The sequence below is a fragment of the Phocoena sinus genome, chromosome 8 (assembly GCF_008692025.1).
Source record: "Phocoena sinus isolate mPhoSin1 chromosome 8, mPhoSin1.pri, whole genome shotgun sequence".
Classification (NCBI taxonomy): Eukaryota; Metazoa; Chordata; class Mammalia; order Artiodactyla; family Phocoenidae; genus Phocoena; species Phocoena sinus.
In genome coordinates this window covers 109448645-109471501 of record NC_045770.1, presented here as the reverse complement: position 1 = coordinate 109471501, position 22857 = coordinate 109448645, and the positions used below count along the sequence as shown (strand labels likewise).

At 66.8% G+C, this 22857-nt stretch overlaps 1 protein-coding gene across 9 annotated transcripts in view; it reads left to right on the top strand.

The window, feature by feature from the left end:
* Window positions 1-2143: 2143 nt before the first annotated feature.
* The window catches only part of BRSK2 (BR serine/threonine kinase 2), a 65099-nt gene continuing 44385 nt past the window's right edge, over window positions 2144-22857 (top strand). For 5 of the 9 annotated variants that reach the window (XR_004351071.1, XR_004351072.1, XM_032640030.1 and 2 more), the window contains exon 1: window positions 2521-2618. Coding sequence is in view for 6 of the 9 variants with exons in the window: in XM_032640030.1 (XP_032495921.1) it covers window positions 2525-2618 (94 nt within the window). In the remaining 3 variants the exon portion in view is untranslated. Of the gene's footprint in view, window positions 2619-22857 lie in introns of all 9 variants that reach the window. The other 4 variants (XR_004351073.1, XM_032640033.1, XM_032640029.1 and 1 more) reach the window with 1 other exon arrangement.

The following is a 22857-nucleotide window of genomic DNA, read 5'->3' as shown; positions in this document are numbered from 1 at the left end:
GATGATGGGTATGGGCTGCACGGACACAGAGAAGCGAGAAGTGGCCAGAGAGGGAAGAAGACCCCAGGAGCACAGGGTGAGGTGGGGGTGGGGACGTGGGACTCTTGAAAGCCAGGAACTTTAGCCCAAGAGTATCCAGATAAGAATGGTCAGCTGGGACTTCTCTGGTGGTGCAGTGGTTAAGTATCTACCTGCCAGTGCAGGGGATATGGGTTCGAGCCCTGGTCCGGGAAGATCCCACAGGCCGCGGAGCAACTAAGCCCGTGCGCCACAACTACTGAGCCTGCGCTCTAGAGCCCGCGAGCCACAACTACTGAAGCCCGCATGCTTAGAGCCCGTGCTCCGCAACGAAGAGAAGCCACTGCAATGAGAAGCCTGAGCACCACAACAAAGAGTAGCCCCCGCTCGCCGCAACTAAAGAAAGCCTGTGCGCAGCAATGAAGACCCAATGCAGCCATAAATAAATAAATAAATTTACTTATTTAAAAAAAAAAAAAAAAAAAGAATGGTCAGCTGGGCCAGTGCTGCTGAGGGCACAAGAATGATGCGTCTGGTAAGTCCTGCAGGCTGGGGAGGCCCAGGTGACTGTGGCAGGCACAGCTCCAGCAGAGGAAGATGGGGAGGCCAGGGGCATGTTCCTTCCCTGGCAGGTGCCCCTCCTCCAGGTACCGGGATGCCATCCCTCCTCTGCCTGCCCACGGCCCTAGCCCATCTCTTGCCCACCCTTGACCTGACGACTCCCAGTCTGCCTTTAGCCCCTGGAAAATTTCCCTAGTCCAAGGTCCCAAACTCTTCTTATATCCAGTTTAAACCGCACCACCCCCCTGAAGCCTGGCGCTGTCTGCGGCAGTGTTCCCCTGACCTGCACTGCACACCTTTGGAGGCACCTAAAGACTCTTAATCTGCAACCTTTTAAGAAACGCGTGGGAAGCAAGGGGGGACCTGCAAGGGCCGAGTGGAGCAGACAGGTGTTCTGAGTTCAGATAGGGGAGAAAGAAATGCAAACAGGCCCTTCCAGGAGGGGTGCTGGGAAGACCTGCGAGTTTCCAGAGTTCTCTCAGCCCTCCCCCCAGGGCGGGCAGGAGCAGAGGATTAGCCTGACGGGAGTGAGGGCTAGCCGTGGAGCCCTGGGAGCCCGCAGAAAAACTTCAGGTGAAACTCGGCCACCCAGGACTTGGTGGCAGATCCGAGCCACGGCAGGGCACCCAGCGGCTCAAAGGGTGTGGGACCCTCACGTGCAGGGTTCGGGGCTCCCTGCTCCCGGCCCTCACATCTCTTCTCCCACCACCTCTGTGGCACTGGCTTAGGCAGCACGTGTTTTCCGCAAGGAACAGGGGCCGTCCAGGTCTGGCTCCACTGCAGACGCCTCTCCCGAGCCCTCGAGGCGTCGAGCCCTCGAGGCGTCGGTGCCGGTGCACCCTCGGCCCAACCGAGGAAGAAGGTGGGCCGGCACAAAGGCCTGCTGTGTGGCCTGGGTTGAGTTCCTGACCCCGCTGTGCTGGTTACAGTGGTGTACCCGGGAAAACAGAGCGGAGGAGGGCAGCAACCGGGCACGGCCTTGGGACGCACAAGGTCACGTCTGGGCCAAGAGCCACGCAGCGCCTCCGCCCCCGGGATGGGGGTGGGGAGGAGCTAGTAACTCCTTTCCACCCCTGTGGTCGCGGCCAAGAGGGACGGCGCCGGGAGCCGGGGCAGCTGACTGCCCACCCCCACGGCCCGCCGCCTGCACCGTCCCGGGAGGCACTTTAAGAGAGGGCCGCCGCAGCTCGGCATCCGGGCGGGATCGGGGGACTAAGGGCGGTGGGCGGCGGGTGAGGGGCTCGAGACGCCCAGGCCCCAACCCCACCCGCACCTCGCCCGGACCCCGCCCCGGCCTCGCCTCCCGGAGACCAGCTCCCAGGAGCGCTCTCCGCGGCGGGGCGGAGCGAGGCGGGGAGCGGGGGTGGGGGGTGGCGGGAGGTGCGCCTGCAGAAGGCGCCGCTGATTGGCCAGTGCCGCTGATTGGCAGGCTCGAGAGCCACTCGCTGCCGCCGCTGCATCCGGCTGCGCTCGTACGGGTTCGGCTCGGCAGCTCGGCTGAGCTCGGCGGATCAGCTCGGCTCGGCTCGGCTCGGCTCGGCAGCTCGGCTCAGCTCGGCGGCTCGGCTCAGCTCGGCTGCGCGACCGCGGACTGACTGACGGGCGTGCGCGGGGGGCGCGAGGCGCGGGGCGCGGGGCGCGGGGCGCGGGCCTCGGCGGCGGCGGCGGCGGCGGCGGCGGCGGCGACGGCGACGGCGGCGGAAGCCTTGTGTCCCCGCCCGCCCGGTCGTCTCGGAGAGGCGGAGGCAGCGCGGGCCGGTCGCAGCAGAGCGGGCGCAGGCGCGGGGGGCGGCGGCGCGGGGGAGGCGCGTGGGGCGCTGAGCGAGCGCGGCCCGCCGGGCGCCGCCGACCCGGCCCAGCGGACTGACGGACGCGCACGGACGCGGCCCCTCCCTGCCGCCGCCCGCCCGGGGCGCCCACCTCGCCGGCGCCGGGCCCGGGAGCGATGACATCGACGGGGAAGGACGGCGGCGGGGCGCAGCACGCGCAGTATGTGGGGCCCTACCGGCTGGAGAAGACGCTGGGCAAGGGGCAGACAGGTGCGTGCGGGCCGGCGGGGGCCGGGGCCGGGGAGACAGTGCACACGGAAGGCCCAGAGGGCCGGAAACACCGATGGGGGCCGGGGGCGCCGGGGGACCGGGAGGGCCGGGGGCGCACAGGCCCGCCGCCGGGGAGGCTGGCGCCGGCGCGCCGAGTTGGGGCCCGGGAAGGAGGCCGCCCGGAGCGGGATGCTGCAGGCCCGGCCCACGTCTCCGGCCCGCGGCCGCGAACAATGGGAGGCCGGGCGCCCGGTCTCGCCGCGGAGCCCCGCAGGCCGCGCGGCTGCGGTCGGCCGGGCGCGGTCCAAGGACACTCGGCGCGGACGGCGGCGCACTGGCCCGGCCAGCGCCCCTCGGCCCGGCTGCAGGCTGCAGGTGCGCGGCCCCCGCCGCATTGTGCGCCCGAGCGACCGGGCCCATTGTGCCGCGGGAGGAGGGGGCCGAGCGGGCGCCCATCTGCCGTCTGCCGCGGCCGCGCTAATAGGCGTGCTGCCCGAGCAGCTGCGCCCCGGGCCGCGCGACCCCGGCCGCGACCCCCAACTCCCGCGGCCGGCGAGCAGCGAGGCCGCCATGCGCGTCCTGCAGGGACCGGGCCACTTTGGCCAGGCCGGGACCTCCCTCCACGGTGGGAGTGGGAGAGTGCCCGGGCCACTCAGAGGGCTGGACAGCGCCTCTCTTCTCCCAACCTGTCAGGATGTCTGCGACGCTGCACTCCTCCAGGGGCGGGAGAGGGAGACCGGTACTGGGCCCGACCGCGGATCCTGGGCCACGGATCCCACACCGGCGGTGGAACAGACCCCAGCCTATGGGAGGAGGGGGCTGGTGCTGGGCAGCAGTCTTCTGGCGATCGGGTTAGATCGCAGCCCCAAGGCCAGTGCCCTCATCTGGCTGGCCGGGCGTTCACAGAGTCGCTTTGTGGGACACTGGGCTCAGCCATTTTCTTTCTTCTCCCTGGATGGGCCTCTCCTGGCGGCCCAGAGGTCCGACTGGCACTGCCTCCTTCTCCCTGCCTCTCTGGGAAGTCCCTTAGACCTAGGGCAGGCAGGCAAGCGGAGCAAGGGAGGAGGAGGGTGCGGCAGGGCTGGGCCCACCCCACTGGTGCAGGGCTGGGGCCCAGGAGGGAGCGCTCTAGCCAGGCTTGCTGCAGGCCCTCCCTGAGCCCCCCAGGGTGGCCCAGAGGCGGAGCCTGGAGGTGGAAGGAAAGTGGGCCAAGCCCCGGGCTGGGGTGGGGGGCAGGGGCTGTGATGTAACTAAGGCAGAACGCGTGAAGGCGTCTGGGCTAGAGGCAGTGGGAGCCCCCCCCACCCGGCCGCCCCCTGTTGGGCGGGCAGCCCTCGCACCGTGGGGCCCGGGGCAGTAGTGCAGTGCTGTTGGAAGTCGGGGTGGCGGGCCAGGTTCGAAGAGGAGGTGGCAGACAGCCCGTGATCAGCTGAGTTCAAAATGTGCACGTTTCCTGGGAGGAACAACTGTAGTTGGTGAAATTCTCGGTGGGGGAGGGGCTTGGGGCAGCAGAATGCAGGAGGCAGTGAGATAATCTCATTATCTACCAGTAAAATGTTATTATAAGGAAACATCGGCATGCGAGCGATGACAGCCGTGAGTTGTACGCAGGTCTCCAAGGGCAGGGGCTGGTCTCCGTACTCTTCATTGAGCTCTTCTGTCGCACAGTTAATTACAGGAGGGTTCCACTGTAATTAACGGTAAGGAACCCGAGAGGATGCGGTGTGTGATGTTTACAAGCAGCTCTGAGTAGTGGCCCCTGCATCCAGCAGCCTCTCTCCTCAGGCCCTTCTCTTGTGAGTGGGATCAGGTCTCTAGTTGAGGCCCCCTCTCCGGGGGTCTGTCCGTCCTCTGTTCCTTCTGGCCTCCCTGAGTGCTTGGAGCTACCACTCGGGATCCTGATGGTTGGAGCACCTGCTTCCCAGGAAGGCTGGGGAGGAGGTTGTCCTGTTGGCGCCTGTCTCTCCGTCCTTTCTGTGGCAGGGTCGTCTGGAGTTTGGTGGACGTAGGGGCCTCGTGGTGTGTGTGCCGGGCCCGGCTGCTCGGCTTGCTGGCTGCTCTTTGGCACCAAAAGCCAAGAAAGCTGTGCTCTCCCAGGCCTGTCCTTTCGCTCCCGAGATAAACCTGACCTTCTCTGGGGGCCAGGCTTCTTGCCAGGACACCTCGGTGGAAGTGTGCCGCCTCCCTCCCCAGCCATCGGTGCTGCTGGGAGCTGCTTCCCGGAGCCGTGCGGCCCCCAGGCCCAGGGTGCGGTGGGGCCCGTGGTTTGTCCCTTGACTCCAGCCCAGCCCTTCTCGTGTCATGGACACCTCCGTTCTCCCTGCTCTTTGCCCGCCCTCTGCCCAAGTCCTGTAAAGGGGGAGCTGAGGAGGGTAGACGTCGGCGGCTGTGGGCCGCGTGGGGCAGCTGGGCCTCTCAACCCAGCTGATCCGGGCACTCTGGCTGCGTGTCCCGAGTGGGGGCCTGTTGGGAGGCGGGCCCGCTGCTCTCCCCCAAAATGCCGCCTTTGGGGAGTCAGATGCGGGATGGGGGACACCGCCAGGTGCAGAGTGCAGGTGTGGGCAGAGCCGCCTCTTCCGCCCGGCTGGGGCTGGCAGGGTCCAGCTCACACTTCTGTTGCATCTTTTTAGCCCCTGGTTGGTTCTGTTTCGCTTGTTTGGCGTTGGGCTCAGGGAGCGGGTCCGTCACTCCTGCTGGGTTGGGCCTCCCCGTCAGGGCTGGCGAGGCCGTGGTTGAGAAGTCATCTGCTCTGCCCAGCTCTCCTTGACGGCCTGGCGCCATCTCTGCAAGCAGCCTGGGAAGGGTGCCTCCGCCTCGGCCGCGACGTGGTTTCTGGTCGAGGGACGGGGCCTTTGGGGCCTGCTGGGGTAGGTGTTGCTGTGCCCTGTGGCGTTCACTGCTGAGGCTCCGCCGGGCCCCTCCCTCATCCAGGAGAGGCTTCTTCATCTGGGGGGTGGGGAGGACACCCCCAGAGGGTCCAGCCGGGACCGAGTAGGCCCAGGAGGTGAGTGGTGTGGGCTGTGCCGTCTTCACCCCTCCAGCCCCATCAGGAAACGGAGCAGTGCCCGGCCCTGCCCAAGCCAGGGCGCAGCAAGCCCAAGTGGGGCTCGGCACCCATAGGCCGGGAGGACCCCGGGGCTCGATGGGGAGGACGGTGGGCTCTGGGAGCCTTTCCTGGAGCCAAGGTCCACGGTAAGATGTGGAGCCCGCCCTCGGAAACCCTTCTCCAGTGGGCAGGAGATGGGGGCGGGGGGCAGCACTGAGACAGGGCTTTCAGGCAAGGGGTCGGTCCAGCTAAAGAGAGAAGGGGGCGGTGAGGGGCCTCCCTGCTGCTCATCTGGCTGAGCTCGCAGGTTGGTGGGTGGGCAGGGGGAGAGCCCCCTCCAGGCTCTCGAGGGACCCTCAGGAGAATTAATGTGGGTGCTGGTGGCAGGCAGGCTGGAGAGGACTCCTTGGGTGGGATGGGGCAGGTGAGCGAGGGAGACACAGGTGAGCTGGGAGGAGAGACAGGTGAGCTGGAGGGAGACAGGTGAGCTGGGAGGAGAGACAGGTGTGAGCAGGAGAGAGGGGTGAGCTGGGAGGAGAGACAGGTGTGAGAGGGAGACAGGTGAGCTGGAGGGAGAGTCTGGCAGACCCTGCGGTGACCCATGGCCCAGAGATGGAAGGGAGCCCAGCTCAGAGCAGGACGAGGAGGCAGAGCTGGAGGCCGAGGTGGGCGGGGAGGCACCTGGGGCGTGGGGGACCGTATCAGTTTTAGAAGGTTGAGCATAAGGAGGCAGCTTTTTTTTTTTTTAATTTTTAAAAATATTTATTTATTTTTGGCCGCATTGGGTCCTCGTTGCTGCACTCGGGCTTTTCTCTAGTTGTGGCGAGCGGGGGCTACTCTTTGTTGCGGTGTGTGGGCTTTTCATTGTGGCGGCTTCTCTTGTGGTGGACTGTGGGCTCTAGGTACGTGGGCTTCAGTAGTTGTGGCACACAGGCTCAGTAGTTGTGGCTCGTGGGCTCTAGAGCAAAGGCTCAGTAGTTGTGGCGCGCAGGCTTAGTTGCTCCGTGGCATGTGGGATCTTCCCGGACCAGGGCTCGAACCCGTATCCCCTGCATTGGCAGGCGGATTCTTAACCACTGCGCCACCAGGGAAGTCCGGAGGCAGCTTTGAGCCAGCGAGAGGCTGCAGTGCGTCGGCTCTGGGGATGGGGCAGGCAGGGGCTAGCCCAGGATCCGGCCTGGGGTGCCATGGAGGGCTGAGGCTCGGAGAAGGAGTGGGCCTCCCCATGTGGGTGGAGGCGCTGGACTTGGGGTGCACAGTGAAGGTGGACAGAGCAGAGTGAGTGGGGTGGCCTCCAGTGGTCGCGTGTGGACCGCCTTTTGTGCCTCATGGTCCAAATGGTCGCAGGCCACATTGCCCTTTGCTGAGTCCAGAGCCCCCCCCCCACCGCCATGCCTCAGGCTGGCCTCAGTCCATCTAACCTGTTTTATAAGTGAGGGAACGGGCTCAGAACCTGAACTGGGTCCGGGGCAGTGGCTCCCGGGGGACGGTAGGAAAGCCCACAGATGCTCACTGCACGAGCCTGGTTTAACGTTATGACCATATTCTCAAATAGTTGTGGGCAGACCTTGGGGGGCAGTGGGGATCCCCCACCTGTCTCCCTGCCCCACTGGAGTGGTTAGAAAGGCTCAGCAACCCATCAGTGACTTTGGGTGGGACAGAGGCTGCTCAGTCATCCTCCCGAGGCACAGACCCTCCCCCAGGAAAACCCCTTCCCCGAGCTGAGAGCTGACCCTGGGTAGGCTGTCCTTGTTGATGGAGGGCAGCTCTGCACCGGGCTTCCTGGGGTGATGGGGGTCTCGCCTCAAAGGATAGGCATTTTCCTGAAGGTAGGGATGGGAGGGTCCTGGGGTGGACAGAGCCCTAGGACCCTGGTTCCAGAGTGTCCCCTACCCACCGTGGTCCCCTGTGGCTCTGAGCACCTCTGAGTTTTCACGTGTCCCGCCTGCCTCACCACTGGCTGTGGCTCTTCAGGGATGGGGGGAGGGGTGTTTGTACCAGGAAGGGCGTGCGGGGCAGAGGGCACGGCCCGGGCGAGGGGGCAGAGGTGAGACATGCTCTTTGCAGAGCCGGCTGCTGCCCAGTGCAGCTCTGGCCATGGGTTCCTCCGTGCTGGGGGTTTTCCACAGGGGGCATCAAGGCCTGCAGTCCCCTGCCCGCAGGGCCCCCAGTATGATGCGGAAAGAGTGCGTCACCTGTGGCCACAGCCTCTGTCCACCACGTGCCGGCTGTTGTCCCCAGAGCCGTCTGTCCGGAGCGGGTTTGGGGGGCAAGGCCAGGCCTGGCTCTTTCTGGAAGAAGCCAGGCTGGTGCTGGCCACGGCCCCGAGGTCCAAGCAGAGCCTGTCTCCAGCAGGTCCTCATGCGGGACTCACGGGGGGACCCTGCTGGATATACAGCCATCTGTGCTGTGCTCGGGGCAGAGGAGCAGAGGGGTCTCAGACTCCGGGGGCTCCAGGTGCCCCCAACCCTGGTCTGCTGGAGGGTGGCCAGGGGTACCTGAGCCTTGCTGGTGACCGGCAGGCTTGGCCGTGCGTGCTGGGGGCGCGTGTGGACTGGGGCCTCCGGGGCTTGCTCCCCCTGCCTCCTGGCCCGTCCCAACCAGCCTTGAGGGCGGTGTGGGGCCGCCAAGGGCTCTGCCGCAGGACGCAGGGTCCCCTGCTGCCCACGGTAGCGGCCGACCGGCACTGCCCTGGGCCTGCGCCTGGATGGGGGCCCGAGCGAGCGTGCGCTTCCCCTGCCCACACGCGCCTTTTTCTGGCTACTTCCTCCCCTGGTGTTCATCGCTGGGGCTTATCTGTGGGGCGACCACTGGGCCTGGAAACGTCAGGGGAGGGAGAGGAGGCCGGCCTCTGAGAGGCAGGTGGGCTTGGCAGCAGCACTGACTGCATCCTCTCTGCCTGCGCGTGAGCCCTGCTCGGTGCCCGGCACCTTCCGTGTGCCCGGAGCAGACAGGTCCTGCCAGGTCAGAGGCCCGCGCTGAGGATGGCCCGCGTCAGCCGTGCTCCCGAGTCAGCGGTGCAGTGGGAGGGTGCGTGGCTGGTGCTACGAGGAGCGTTAGGGCGACTTCCTGGTCACCTAGTGCTCTGGTGGAGAGACCTGTGCCTTTGAGGCCAGTGGACACAGAACCGGTGTCTGTGGGGGCCTGGCCGGGTGGCGGTGCCCACAGAGGAGGCTGTGTCCTCCGTCTGCCTGCGCCCACAGGCTATGACTGGAGCTCCCCGGGCCCGGGGCCCTTCCTGCCTGTGTGCCCCCGCACAGCCTGGGCTCCTTGGAGTGGGGCACGCTGGTGCTCCCCAGGGCCTGCTGCCACGCAGAGAGGGAGCACGGTGGCGGCCGCACACGTGGCAGGGCGTTTGAGGTGGTTGAGAGGCCTCGCTGCCTGCCTGTGGCCCTGTGTGCTGCCCACGTGGCCTGGCTTCCCCAGCGATACAGCCAGGGCCCCCAGGCCCCCCACCTTGGACTCTCATGGGGTGGTTCTGTGCCTCTGGTCCCGGAGGTACAGCCAGGGACAGCCCCCGTGGCTCTGGTGCTCGGTAGCCGAGGGACTTTGAGCCTCAGGCCCCCCGACGGCAGGGGTGCTTCTGTGAGGCCATGATGGATGGGAGCAACGTCGGGGGCACGTCTGCTGTGCTTGGTGTCCAGCAGGAGGCCAGCATCTGTCAGGGCCCATCTAGGGTCTCAGGGGAGGGGAAGGACCCCCTTCCCTGTGGGTGGTACCTTGCGTTGCCCTGGATTCTGCAGGAAGTCCTCTCGGACATGGGGCAAGCTGGTGCCTTCGGACAACTGCTCCAACGGAGCTCTCCCCGGTGCCAGGCCCGGCCAGCCCCACTGTCTCCTGTGGGCTGGCTGACGTATCCACCACACACCACTGGGTGGTGGGCCCCGGGTGGGCCTCCGTGAACCTGCCCAGGGCCCTGGGTGATGGCCAGGGATGGCCGAGCTGCCCGCCCGCCTGCCCGAGGTTTCACCCCAGAAGGGTGCCGGCTGCCAAGTGGGGCTGCCCCGAGCTAGCTGCCTCAGACTCTGGATGGGATGGAGGCTGGGTCGGGGCAGAGGCTGCAGGGACAAAGCAGGGATTGTGCGGGCTGGGCCCTGAGAGGCGGCCCAGGCCTTGTCCTGCAGCCTCTGAGGGCCCAGTGTTCTGGAGCTGGGCAGCTGGGAGCACCACCCCCCAACCCCAGGATGAGAAAACGGCCCTTCTCTTCTGGTGGTTTTCTTCCTGTTCGTTCTGCTTTCGTCCCTCAGGGCCCAGGGAGGCTGCTGCTGGGCCTTGGTTTCTTCCCTGTGCCCTGGGGTGACAGTGCCTCGGGGTGGATTTCAGGGGTCACCGAGGTCGATGCCTGTTGAGTGCTGACACGGCATCCCGGGAACACACACCCTGGCTGGGGGCGCTGACCTGTGAGGACAGAGGCGCTTCCGCAGGTGCTGTCACATCCTCGTCCCCACAGGGCCCCAGGGCTGGCCGCCCCCACTTGGGCCTCCCGCAGACCGTGCCCACAGGCCTGGCCGAGGGTGGATGGAAGATTCTGGGGCCTTGTGGTTCTGGGCTGGGGGGTGGGGGCGCACCACGGGGCATTTCGTCATTGCTGCCCACTCTGGGCTCAGACTGGGTCCCAGGGCTGGCCTTCCTGGCCCCAGGGCGGAGGTGGGAGGGCAGCCTGAGTGGCTGCCTGCATGGCCCAAGTGGCGTAGCTGAGGCTGGGGACGTGGCGGGCTCCTGCTCCGTCTCAGGGCCGTGGGTGCTTTTCGGGGGCGGCGGGAGGCTGCCCGGCCAGGAATGTGGCATCTGTGGGGGGCCTTGGCCGTGGTGCCCCGGGCGACTCTAGAGTTGCTGGCAGCCGCTGGCCTGGGTGGAAGAGCAGGGTAAGTGGGGGGCCTACGTGTTGGGGGGTGGCCGCCTGGGAACCTGACGGGTCCCTGCCCGTGGCCGACTTCGGCCTAGATCACAGGCCACGAGGCCAGAGCAGCCCCAGGGAAGGGCAGGGCGGGGGTCCCGAGGCCGGGTGCTTCCTGCGCCTTGTTCTGAGTCGGGTCCAGCGGTGTATGAGGCGCGCGGGTCCAGCTTCCTCGGGTGTTGACGCTGGGCACGAGCTGGAGTCCGGGGCTCGGGCCGGCAGGGCGGTGGGGAGCCCGGGGCTGCAAAGGCTCGGTCGTCTGGCAGGGGCCTGCAGTGGAGCCCAGGCAGCCTCGTGGGGCCGGTTTCTTCTCTGAAGGGTGAGGGGCAGGTGCTCGGCGGGCAGCTGCGGGGACGCGGGGATCCCTGATGCCCGTGGAGAGGGGTGCGCCTGGAGCGTGTGTGAGGGGCTCAGGGTCCTCCGAGACCATTCAGAGAAAGTCCCTTGGCTGGCCCCATGGAGCCAGGAAGGAGCTGGATGGGCCGCTCCGTCCCAGGCTCACTCTGGCCGCCCCCAGGAGTCAGCCAGGAGGCACAGAGCATTTGGGGTCATCCAGGGTCTCTGGGGTCAACCTGCATGCAGAGCCCCCGGGGCAGGGCCTCCAGCCCAGACTGGGTGGGAAAGTCAGTGTCTGCAGGCCTCCGTGTCCCTGTTGTGACTCAGGTGTGAGGGTGAGTGAGACCGCGAGGAAATGTGTTTGCTTGGGACCAGGCAGGGGGCCGGCAGCCTGTGTCACCCTTGGGCCGTGGGCCTGAGAGTGGGCTCAGCCTTCACGTCCGGCCCAGGCCCAGGGGGCCGAGGAGGAAACAGGACGAGGGTGGACAGATGGGCATCGAGTTTGCTTATCCCCGCGGATGTGGTATTTTCGTGCATCGCTTGTCTATGGGGCAGTGAGTGGGGAGAGTGGATGCGGACTGTGGCAGAGCTGGGCCGCCAGCTCTGCGGGGCTGAGGGACCCGGGGGTGGGGGCACAGTCTGGGCTGGGGAGGGGCTTGCCTCATCCCTTCCCTCTGCCGCATGGTGCCCTGCGACGCGGCCTGCCCTGCCGGTGGCCCTGCCCCGCTGACCTCTTGCGCCCGACCTGCTGTGTTCTGGCTGGAAGATGCCTCTGGTCTGGGGGCCCACCCGGGGTGGAGGCCCCACGTTCCTGGTCCGCCGTGGGAGCCGGCTTCTCGTTTCCCTCTGCAAACGGGCATTTCCAGATGCAGAGGTAGAGAAAAGAGCACCCTGGACCCCGCCAGCCCACCCCAGCCCAGCTACACTGACACGGGGTCAGTTTGCTTCACCCCCCCCACCCCCAGACTTCCCTGAAATGTAAAGATTTCGGGCTGGGTCTAAAAGACAGAGACTTTTTAAAAGAAGCACCATTAGTACCCTGAGAAGTTAACCCTGATTTCCCAGCCTGGCAGAAATACAGTCAAACGCTGCATTTTTAGCGGGTAAGGGCTGTTTCCTGGAACCTGAGTCCCCGTGGCCCCCCACGTGCGGCGTCTGGAGGCCTTGGGGCCTCAGTGCCGGGGCTGCTCCCAGGGGTCCTCAACCTCAGGATCTGCGCGTTTCTGACTTCCCAGGGGTGCTGATGCTGGCGGGGCCCCACTTGGACAGGAAACCGTGTGTGCTTGTGGCCTGTCCCGCCCTCACTCCCGCCCCGACCCTGACGTGATGGTCATTGGTACCGGCGTGCAGTGAGCAGCGAAATACAGACCTGGCCTTGCCTGGGAGCGGTGGGTCCACCCAGCCCAGAAGCTTCACTGCCGTCACGCACACAGAGGTGCAGGCCCAGTGGGGGTCACGGCATGTGAGGAGTGCCCCGTTTGGGTTCTGTCCTGCGGGGGTGGACCTAAGGCAGGTGAGGATGGCTGGCCGGTCACTCTCTGGTCCCTCAGTCCCGAGCCGATGCAGCCCTGGGCGGGGTGTGTAGGTGAGGGAACAGGTTCAATGGGGGAGGCCCTCCTGGGGAGCTTGGACCAGCTTCCGCCAGGCGCCTGGTCTCCTTACGTCCCGCTGGGCCCGACTCCGTGTGCAGCCTCACCCTCTTGGCTGCAGTGGCCCTGTCACGGAGGGCCACTTTGAGCACCCACTGCCTAGGGTGGACAGTCAGCCTGCCCACGCCCGGCCCACGCCTCCAGCTCTTCCCCCAGGCCCTCTGCCACCACGCCTGGCCTGTGGCTCCGACACGTGACCTCACACAGGAGACGCTGAGCTCGAACCCCTTGTGTTCTCTGGGGTTTGGGGTTTCCCGCTTGGTGTCAAGGCTGCTTGAGGCTGGGGCACACGCTCCTCCTGCAGCGGGGCTCACGCTGGGGGCACCGCGCTTTCCCCAAACGCGCCTGCTTCTCTGCGAAGCCGTGGGCCCTGGTGACCTGGGAGAATTGCTCTTCAAGGCCAGCGTGTTCGTACACGGCGTGGGCTGCCAGGAGACCCTGCGTCCAGGGGCCAGCTACCCGTGAGCAGTGTGCAGGCAGCCTAGGACCCCTGCACTGTGCAGGGGATGGCCCCTGCCCTCCCCTCCCTAAGTCTCCAGCGAGAGCAGCGGCAAGCCCTCAGGTGGTGCCCCGTCTCTGCTGTGCTCTGCCAGGGCGGCTTGTGGGGATGAGGCTGGGGCAGCTCACTGGCTGCACCCTGTTCCTGAGCGGGCGCCGAGGGGCCTGAGTTGGCCCTGCAGCCTGGGGCCAGGCCCTCTCCCTGGGCCCGCCTGTAGGAGCTGTCCAGCGCGGCAGTGCTGAAGTCTGCAGCTTCCACGGCCCAGGAGGGAGGCTGCGGTTAGCAGTTTGTCCTCAACCCTCCTTTGCCGCTGAGCAGACCTGTGGGAGGGTGTGTGGGTCTTTGGTGAGCTCCTGCACCTGTCTCCCCGGTGTGGGACTTCGGCTCTGTGCTGAGGAGGTGGGCAGGGGGAAGCTGCCTGTGCTCCCAGGGGAGACCCCGGCCTCCACTCCCCTCCTCGGTCAGGAGGAGCTGGTGGCCAGCTCTCCCGGGGCTGCTGCTGACCTGCCAGGGCAGGGGGCGGGCCAGGGCCCCACAGAGTGTGAACGTGAGTACTGCTTGCCTTCCAAGGCTGCCGGCACCTTCTCTGGCTCTGGGGTTGATTCAAGGTGACTCTCCGGGGCAGTCCCTGGCGTCCCTGATGTCCGCTTGGTGTCTCCGAGGTGGCAGGAGCTGCTGCAGTGAACCCTCCCATCCAGAAGCCCTTGGAGACCCCCGTCGCCCGGGTGTGGGTGCCGTTGGGGGCACAGAGCAGCCAGGGAGGCCTCGGCCACCTGGCCCCGTGCTCTGTAGGCTGTGGGTGCCCCGCATCGCCTGGGCTCCCCAGGGAGGGGCAGGCACACCGTGAGAGGCTCTGGTGCACACCAGCCAGTTGTATCTCCTGGCTCCCTCCTGGGTCCCCTTATTTCAAGGGTCTTGTGGCCCAAGGGTGGATGAAATGCAGGAGTTTCTGCAGCATGCTGGGACATCAGTGATGGCCTTGGGGCAGCCGAGAGGGGAGACCAGCTGGGGCCCGGGCTGTGCGCTGACCCTCTGAGTCAGGGGTCTGCCCACCTGAGCCCCTACCCACGGGGACAGAGATGTGGTGGGTGTGAAGGCACGGTTGTTGCCCTCCCGCTGGTTCTGCCATGCGCTGATCTGTGGAGCTCCCCGTGCACACAAGGAGGGTCCTCTGACCTCAAAGTCCATGCCTGCAGCCCCCTCCCCAGGCCTGGGCACTGGGGGGAATTGAGCCTGGATTCAGGAAGGCAGGCCCCCAGCTCCAACCCCCACTAAAGCCCCGCATCCAAACCAGCCTCCTGGGCTAGCTCGGCGGGGAGACTGGAGACAGGAGACGTTTGGGAAGGACCGAGGCCTTGGAGGTGGAGGAACTGTTTCCTGTGTGTGAGGGGGTGGGGCTGGACTGGGCAGATGGAAAGGGTTAGATGCTGGCTTAGCTCTAGGGGCAAGAGCTCATCTCTGATTGGAGGTTTGCTGACTCTAAACCCCAAATCCCAAGGGATTTATAACTAATCGTAACGTGGCACAGATAGGACACCCTCCAGCAGGTGCTGCGGGGCGACTGAGGGCATCTGTGGGCGGTCGTGGGCTGCGTCGGCCTGGGCATCGGGGCAGCCGTGGCGGGGGCTTGGTGGGGGCTACAGGGGCCCCTCTGGGTGACGCCCAGTGGCCCAGGGTCTACGGGCCGGGTTCCCAGATTCACTTCCAGCTTCGCTGCTGGCCCTGTCAGGGCACGCGGTGTCCTCGGCATCCTCAGAGAGCTGGCTGCTGCCCTCAGTGCCACCCACGTCCGTACCTCCCCCTCCTGGGTCCCTCTGCCTGAGGGGTGCTCAGACCCCTGTCCCACAGCCCGTCGTTGGCGTCAGCTGGCCGTAGGGCCTCTGACCTCGGGGATCTGCTTCCCGCCACCCTGTGTGCAACGCACACCCTCCTGTGGGCATCTGTGCGCGGCCCTGGTGTCTGCAGAAGGGGACGTGGGGACCGGCTCTCTGTCGGTGATGCTGGTGATGCCCCCGTCAGGATCCAGGCTGGTGGGGCAGGAGAGTTGGATCTGAGGGGGCCAGCCTGGGCTGGTCAGTGCCGTGGGCCTCCAGAGGTGCTCAGGGCCTGGCAGGGGCTGGGGGGCCAGCCAGGGCCTCTGACCTCACAGGCTTACTCTGCCCCTTCTGTCCAGGGGGCTGTGGCATCCCGAGTCACCCTGGGTGGGTGGCCTCTGGGTGCCAGTCCCACCATGCTAGGTGGTGTGCATGGGGTCCTGCACTGACTAAAGCCTGGTTGGCAGCCCTCTTGGTGCTGCTGGGGGAGGTGCTGGTCTCTGGCCGGTGGACACCTGGGGGCACCTCTGGGAAGCTGGCCGGGCTCTGTGCTGGGGACAGTCCTGTCTTGGGCAGAGCGACCCACTGGGCAGCCAGGGTTCGGGGCCGAACCTGGGCCTGTCTGCCGAACCCCAGCCGGCTCCTGGGCCTGTCCATACCAGTCCAGGCTGGGTCTGGGGCCCAGGCTGCCCACCCCCCAGCCTGCTGCAGTGTGCCTTGGGGAGGAAAGATGGCCCCTGGGGAGCCTCTCTGGCCCTGCGCAGGACCTCGGGCATGGTGGCCATGGGCATGTGCCCCAGGCAGCGTCTTGGGGGCTCTGCGGTCCCTTGCTGGACCTCGGGAGCTCACCACTTGGGTGAGTCCTTCTGAGCCTGGGGGGCTGCAGGCCAGCACCCATCCCCATGGGGGTGCCTCTTCTCGTGGACACCAAGTGGCCTGTACCCTGGGGGAGCGGCCCCCAGAAACAGCGTGGGCGTGCGGGGGGCTGTCGGCTCCAGGAGGCTCACAGTGGGTGTTGATGGAGTGGTTGGCGGGGGGCGCCCGTGCTCCTCCGCTTCCCATTGCTCAAGGGGCTGGGGCAGGTGGGGACAGGTCAGTCAGCGGGGTCAGCAGAGTGAGAGCCTGGGGATCCCGTGCTGGCAGGACCATGTGGGGTTCTGTGGTGTGTGCACCTCAGGACAGGCGGTCTCCTGGAGGTGTTGGGTTGGGGACTTCATAAACCAGGCCTGCGCTCCGTGGCCAGCGCCGAGGCCAACCTCAAGTTTGCAGGTGCAAAGATGTACACGTAATGGAGCGCCTTGCCTGCCCGTCCCTGGGGGGATGTGCCGGGGGGAGGCGTGCGGGACAGTCTGCTGCCTGGGTCGGGGGGTCAGGGCAGAGGCCCAGGGGACCCTGAGCAGGGGCCTGTGGGTGGCGCACCAGGGCAGGGCTGCTCTGCACGCCCTCCGGGCTGGGCTCCTATCCTGAGACCTCGTGCCCATTTGCGCCTTTGAGTGTCAGGTCCCACTGCCCGGCACTTCCGGCTGCTCCGCAAGTGCCAGCCCCAGCGGGGGAGGAGGTGGCAGAGGTGGGCGTCCTGCCTGGGCTCCGTGACCGTGGACAGCTCCGGGCAGGTGGGCCTCCTGGAAACAGTCAGGGACCGGGCTGATGTTTGGGAGGATGAGGGGGCAGCTGCGGGCAGGCGGGTCTCTGCCTCCCTCCTCCTCTCTGTCCTTCGGAGAAGCTGCCCGCTGACCGCCAAGCAGCTTCTATTATTACCCGCGCTGGAGGTTACATCTGCCGGCGCCCTTCTGGGGATGGGCAGACTCTCCTGGCACCTGATCCTGCTGGGTGGGGGCGGAGCTCGGGCCACAGGCGTGTTTCCCACTTCCTGCTGGTACCGCAGGCAGGGTGTGCATCTGTCTGTCCATCCTTCCGTCCGTCCCAGGGACCTGGGCAGGGAACTTGTCTGGCTCAGGTGGGAGCAGTCTGCACACGGCCTGCCTGGCCCAGCGCCTTGGTGTCCATCTGGTGCCCAGCACTGGCCGGGCCCCTGGGCAGCCAGCAGCTGCCTCAGTCCCCGGCTCCCCCAGGTCAGGCACCCGCCATGAGCGGTCTTGAAGCTCCATGGTCGGGGCAGGTGCCGCGGTGCCAGCGCCTTCCCCTCCTGCCCGGGCGCCCTGACCCAGGGGCATCGGACGGCTGGCTTCTGAGATGAGTCTAGGGTGGGGCCTGCAGCTCCCCGACCCGTGAGCGGGGTCGGGGACACAGGCTTCTTGGCCCGGGGGAGGGTGGGACACCAGACCTACCTCGTGGCTGGGGAAACCAACTAACTCAGCAGATAGTTTTTAAAACGTGGATCGGGTTTTTTTTTTAATGATAAATGCAGATTTGACACTGCAGAGTGGTCCTCTGGCCCCCAACCCCTCCCAGGTGGAGACAAGGGATCTCAGCCACAGACCGGAGAGGGCTTGTCTGCCCCGCCGCCGGCCCCCGCCCCACCCTCCTGTTCCTTCTTGCCCTGCCCGCTGCACCACGGGTGCCCATGTGGCTTCCGAGGCCAACCCTGGCAGCCCTCCCAGGTGTGCCAGGCCAGGGGGCTGCCGGGGGTGCCTGGTGGCCACAGGCGGGCGGGCTCTGCCTTCCTCCGCTTGACCACAGGCCGGCCCGCAGATGAGGGCACCTTCCCTGCACAGGGCTTCGCTGTGTCCTGTGTCGGGGCCTGGAGGCGCGGCCAGGGGGCCGGTGGGAGCTGGGAAGCGGGCAGGGGCGGAGCGCGGCCAGCCTCTGGCGTCTGGTCACCTGCAGCTCCTGCCCCTCGGGCTGGGGGCTGAGGGGAGGCCCAGGGGCTTCTGGGAGGTATTTCCACACCTGGCTTAGCTGTGAGCGGCTCTGGGCCTGGCTCCGCCCCGGAGGGCCCCCCACGCCTGGCAGGTGTGAGTGGCGTTGTGTGGCGTTGCATCTGCTACTAGAGAGGCTGTTGGTGTGTGTGCCTGGGCCTCCCGGGGCAGGCATCCCAGCCTCGTCACCAAGGCAACCCCATCACCATCCCTGGGGCCTGGAGGGGGTGGAGCAGGAAGGAGGGAAGGCCTGGTGCGGGGGTGGGGGGGGGGGGCGGGGGTGGTCCGTGTCTGCTGCTGAAGCCCCCTGGGGCCTGGCCTGTAGGCAGCCTTCCTGTCCTGGCGACCCCTTCTCTTCCCCCCCACCAGGCGCTGGGTCGCTGACCTTGAAGCACTCCTGCCGGTCACTATGGCTCTGTCCCTCCACTGCCCCCCCATGTCCCTGGAGGGCTGGACAGCTGCTGGTGGTGCGTGCTCACGTCACAGCATGGCGTCCACGCTGCACGTGTGACCTTGGTCCCCTGGAGTCCAGCCCCCTCGTACAGCTGGCTCCTCGCGTGCGGGACCCGGCACCCTTGTCTTCTCGGCAGCTGCGCCCCCTGCCACCTGCTCCCCACAAGCCTCCGACCCCTCCCCTTCCTGGGTCCCTTGGGCCAGTCACCCTCCTTCCTGCAGGCCCTTGGCAGGCGACCCCAGCATCAGCCCCCAGTCCTAAGGCTTCTGAAACTAGGGCACCAGCTTAAAACAACGACAACAATTTACCAGATTGAATTACTGAATAGTTACTGAATTCAATCAAAATGTTTCATTGGACTAATTTTACAGCGTTGAACGATAAAGCAGTTAATAAAAAGCTCACGTGGTCACCTGCCACCATGGGAAGCGGAGATGCGGGGCCCGCTCGCTGGCCTCTGGGAAGCCCTGCTCCTCCCAGAGGCTCTCAAAGCGAGAGCAGGCGGAAGTGTGGGCAGGCAGGGCAGGAAGGGGGCCCGGCTGGCTGTTGGCTGGCGCTTCCCCCAGCGCACCCCAGAACTGATGGTTTCCCAGCACTCGTGCCCCCCAGACAAGGCCGCCGGGTCCCCCTGGCCATCCCGCCCCGAGGCTGCAGTCAGAGGGCCGAGGGGCCCAGGTGCTGGCCTCTCCCTCCACCTCTCCCCGCAGAGGGGGCTCGGGGCGCACAGGTCAGGCCTCCGGGTATCTGGGGCTCTCGGGACGTGCTGCCGAGTACACAGTAGATGGACGCCCCTTGGGGACATTGGCTGCGTGGGTGGACTTTCCGTGGTGTGGCTAAGGGATGTCTTCGGGGGCCCTGCTGCATCTGGGGGAGACCCGGCCTGGAGGTAGGGGCGATGATTTCCATGCTCTGCGTGTCGGCCAGGGTACCTCGGCTGAAGGAGAAGCGTCCACCCTTGTGCCCCGGCTTCTGTGGGTGGGACTATGGGGGGGGGGTCCTGGCGGGGGTGGGGAGTTGGCACTGGGGTCGGAGGAAGGGGGGGAGGGGAGCCCTGTTGTGGTCACCATGGCAACCACCGGGCTGCTGAGGTTGGGGCAGTGACTCTGGGGAGAGGGTGCCCTGCTGGCTGGGCCCTTGGTCCAGGAAGGAAGCCATGGCCCCCCTGCCCTCTCCCACCAGCCTGGGGGTGTGGGGACCTGGGGTGGTCCTCAGCGCACCGCCGGGGCCTCCCCGGTTCTGTCCCTGCAGCCCTTTGTGCGGCCCACACCCCGCCCTCCTTGACCGCGTTCCTTCCACAGCCCCGAGCAAGTCCCTGCTGTGGTGGGAAGGAGCCCTGTCCTGGCCACACCACGGTGGGCGGGTGCCAGGGCAGCTGCCCTTGGAAGGAGCCGGGGTGTACGTGGTATCACGGGGCAGGGGGGCTTCACACTGCAGCCTCGGGCTGTCCCCGCTTCCTCCCGCCCCCGCCTCCCAGGCCCACGGGGGCCGCTGGGCAGAAAGAGCAGGACGGACTGGGGAGGGCCGGGGCCCTCCTGCTCCTGTGGGCCCCGTGACTCTGCCTCGAGCCCGGCCTGGCTGCCCCGTTGCCGGGGCCTGTGCCTGAGCCTGGGGGGCTGTGACTGCACTGGGAGCGTCTCAGCCCGCCCTGCGCCTGTTCAAGGGTGCGTCCGGCTCAGGCCTGGCCAGCCTGGCTGAAGCCCCTGTTCTGTTGTGTTGGGCGTTCGTGTTTCTCTTGGGAATCACCGGTCTCATCCTTGGCTCCTTTGAAGCAGCCGTGTTGGCGGGTTTCTAAAGGAGCTCTTCACATCCGAGGACCGGGTTCACTGGGCCTTTCCCTCCGTCTGGGCGTGGGATGCTCTGAGTCACTTCTGGCCGTGGCTCTACCAGTGGTTCCGTTGACACGAAATCCCAGGGAAGGTGGGCTGTGGACAGTGACCAGGCTGCTGCGGAGGGCGGGGTGATGGGGCGCGGGGACGCCCTTTCGCAGGGCCCAGGGAGAAACACTCCGGCACTTTAAGTGTGCGCGTTGATGACACCTCCATGGAGCTGCTGAGAAGGGGAGACTGCTGGGGAAGCAGGTTTTAAGGAGCAAACCAGGGCTCAACAAACACAAGGAAAAGGAAAACCCTGAACTCCGCCTGGTCTCGGGCTGGGTGCTTCCGGGAAAGTCACTGAACCTCTCTGAGCCTGGGGCCCTTGTGAGAGGGGCAGTCATGGTGTCCGCCTGGCAGAGGTGTGGTGTGACGTGGCTGCAGCCGTGTGCCTTCTTGTCACCGTGATGGCCGTGCCCCGGCCGCAGAACGAGCGCGGTGCTTTCGTTCTCGGTGGTCTCCTTGGTTTACCTGGAGTTTATCTGAGCAGGATGTGTAGGCGGGGCTGCCTGCCGTATCTCCCTGGCTTGGTCACCTGCTGGGCACCGCCCGCTGGGCAGCCAGGACTCCGGGAGCCCACGCCTGTCTCATGATGGGGTAGGGGGAAGGCTGGCCTCCTGGGGATGCTCCTTGGGTTGAGCCTGCAACGGGCAAGGGCCCCGCTGGTGGGGGCACAGCATGGGAGATGGGTCAGGGACCAGACAGGGCACCAGCCATTCCCTAGTGCGAGACAGGTCCTGCCCTGGGCAGGGCTGGCACCATGGCGGGGCAGGGGGTGGGGGTGGGGGTGGGGGGAGCTGGAGTGGGGGCCCTTCGCCTGGCCTTTTGTGCAGGAGGCGGCTGAGGCCATGCCCAGTAGCTGGGGGCAGGGGTCTCTGAGGCCGGTGAGGGCTGCAGCCAGTGGCTTGCTCTGAGTCCAGGGCCCAGCTGAAGGGAGCAGGAAGGAAGGGGGTGGGGGAGAGCTCTCGGTGCCCCTGCCTTTTCTGCTCCCGTTGTCATGGCAACAGATGGTGGTTTGGCAGGAGAGAGGAGGGGGAGGGCTTTGTATGAGGAGGGCTCAGGATTTGGAGACCAGCTGGGATCCTTCAGGGACAGGGCGGGGCTCCGGCGATGCGGCTGAGCAAGCTCCTCCCCTGGGCCCCCAGCGCAGCCCCCGTTCACAGGGCAGGTTTTAGACAGAAACCCAAGTCTGAGCTTCCTTTTCTCTGGAGTGCCAGCCCTGCCCCGGCTCACAGTGGCCGCCTGGCCCCCCTTGCTCGCCCCTCCCTCTCTCCCCTGGCTCCTGGACCAGGGCTGCAAATCCGAAAGAGACCAGTGCCCCCACCTGGACACCCCGCGAGCCTGGGGATGGGGAGAAGACCCGGCTGGAGCACAGGGGCCTCAGCCCTGTACTGCCACCGGCTGCAGAGGCGACCGCCAGGGGGCGCCATCCCAGGATGACCAGTCCCAGCCAGCCCTGTGCTGCGACCCCTCCGCTTGGCCAGCCTCCCTCTGCCTGTGGAGAGGGGGGAGGGAAGGGGCCCAGGCTTTCCGGGGTGATCACCTGAGCAGGGCCCTTACCGCCACCCCTGCACCTGCCTCCCTCCCTCCCACTGCACCTGCCGGCTTCTCCCCAAGGCCAGGCAGGCGCTTCCTGCAGACAGCCTCCCGACCTGCAGGCCCAGTCCGGGCTCGGCCCTGATTGTTCCCCAGGAGCGTGAGCGTGAGGCCGTGTGTGAGCGTGAGAGGGGGGAAGGACCCTGTGCACGTCATTCAGGCCCAGCTGAGCCCCAGCTGTGGGTTCCCAGGACAGAGTGCACCCCTGAGCTGAGTCTTCGGCCTGGTGCCGCCCACGCCGTGGGTGAGGAAGCTGCCGGTCACCTGCTGAGGTTGGGAGACCCCTGCCTGGGCCACTGCAGGGCGGGCTCCCCAACCCAGTCTGCCATCGGAGGCCCTGCATCGCCCCGAGCCCCAACAAGGCACAGCTCGGGTGGAATGGGGGGCGGGGACAGGGCCCCTCCTCCTACCCCGCCCGCAGGGCTCCGGCTGCTTTTGCAGGCTTGCGGCCCCGCCCAGGACCAGCCGCCGCACCCAGCCTCCTCGCGAAGATTGGCCGGAGGGCTCTGGGGCCCCTTTCTCTGAGACCTCTCGGGGCTCCCAGGGCTCAGGCCTAGGCCAGGGTCTCCGGCCGAGCAGGTCGGCACGCCAGGTGTGCCCCAGCGTCCTGCGAGCACCCGTGGGGCCCCGACCCATCACCAGCATCCGGCCACGTCCCCCTGCAGTCTCAGCTCGGTGCCTCCACGGAGCTTGCCCTGGCTCTCTGCCCTGACCCCACCACCCACTCTCAACAGTCCGGGGGACCCCGCCTCTGGAGCCCCAGGCCCCAGCGCTGATCCCCGGAGACCCTCCAGGGACCCTTTCTCAGGACTTGTCAAGGGCCTGGGTTGGCACTCGGGTGAGACTGACCACCCTGCCTTGGGAGGCCTGGGGCTCCTTCAGGGCCTGGACAGCAGGAGGCCTGGGGCCTGGGTCGAGGTCCCCTCACTGCAGAGGTTTCCGGGGGGCCCAGGCTGCAGGCTGGCTCCTGACCTTTCTGGGGGAATGAGGTGTGTGGTGGTGGGTGGGGATGTCAAAGCCACACGTGTGTGTGTGTGCGTGTGTGTGTGTGTGTCTTTCCATGAAGGTGGGCTCTCGGGCAGCTTCCAACTCCTGCCTGGCACTAACCAGAAGGGGGAGGGGTGGAGGGTGGGTAGGGCAGGGGGGAGGGGCAGTGTAGCCCAGGCAGCTTCCAGGGCAGACACAGTGACCTGTCCCCAGGGTGGGGAGTGGCTCAGAGAGCCGGCTGGTGGGGACCCCTCTTCTCTCTGCCCTGTGC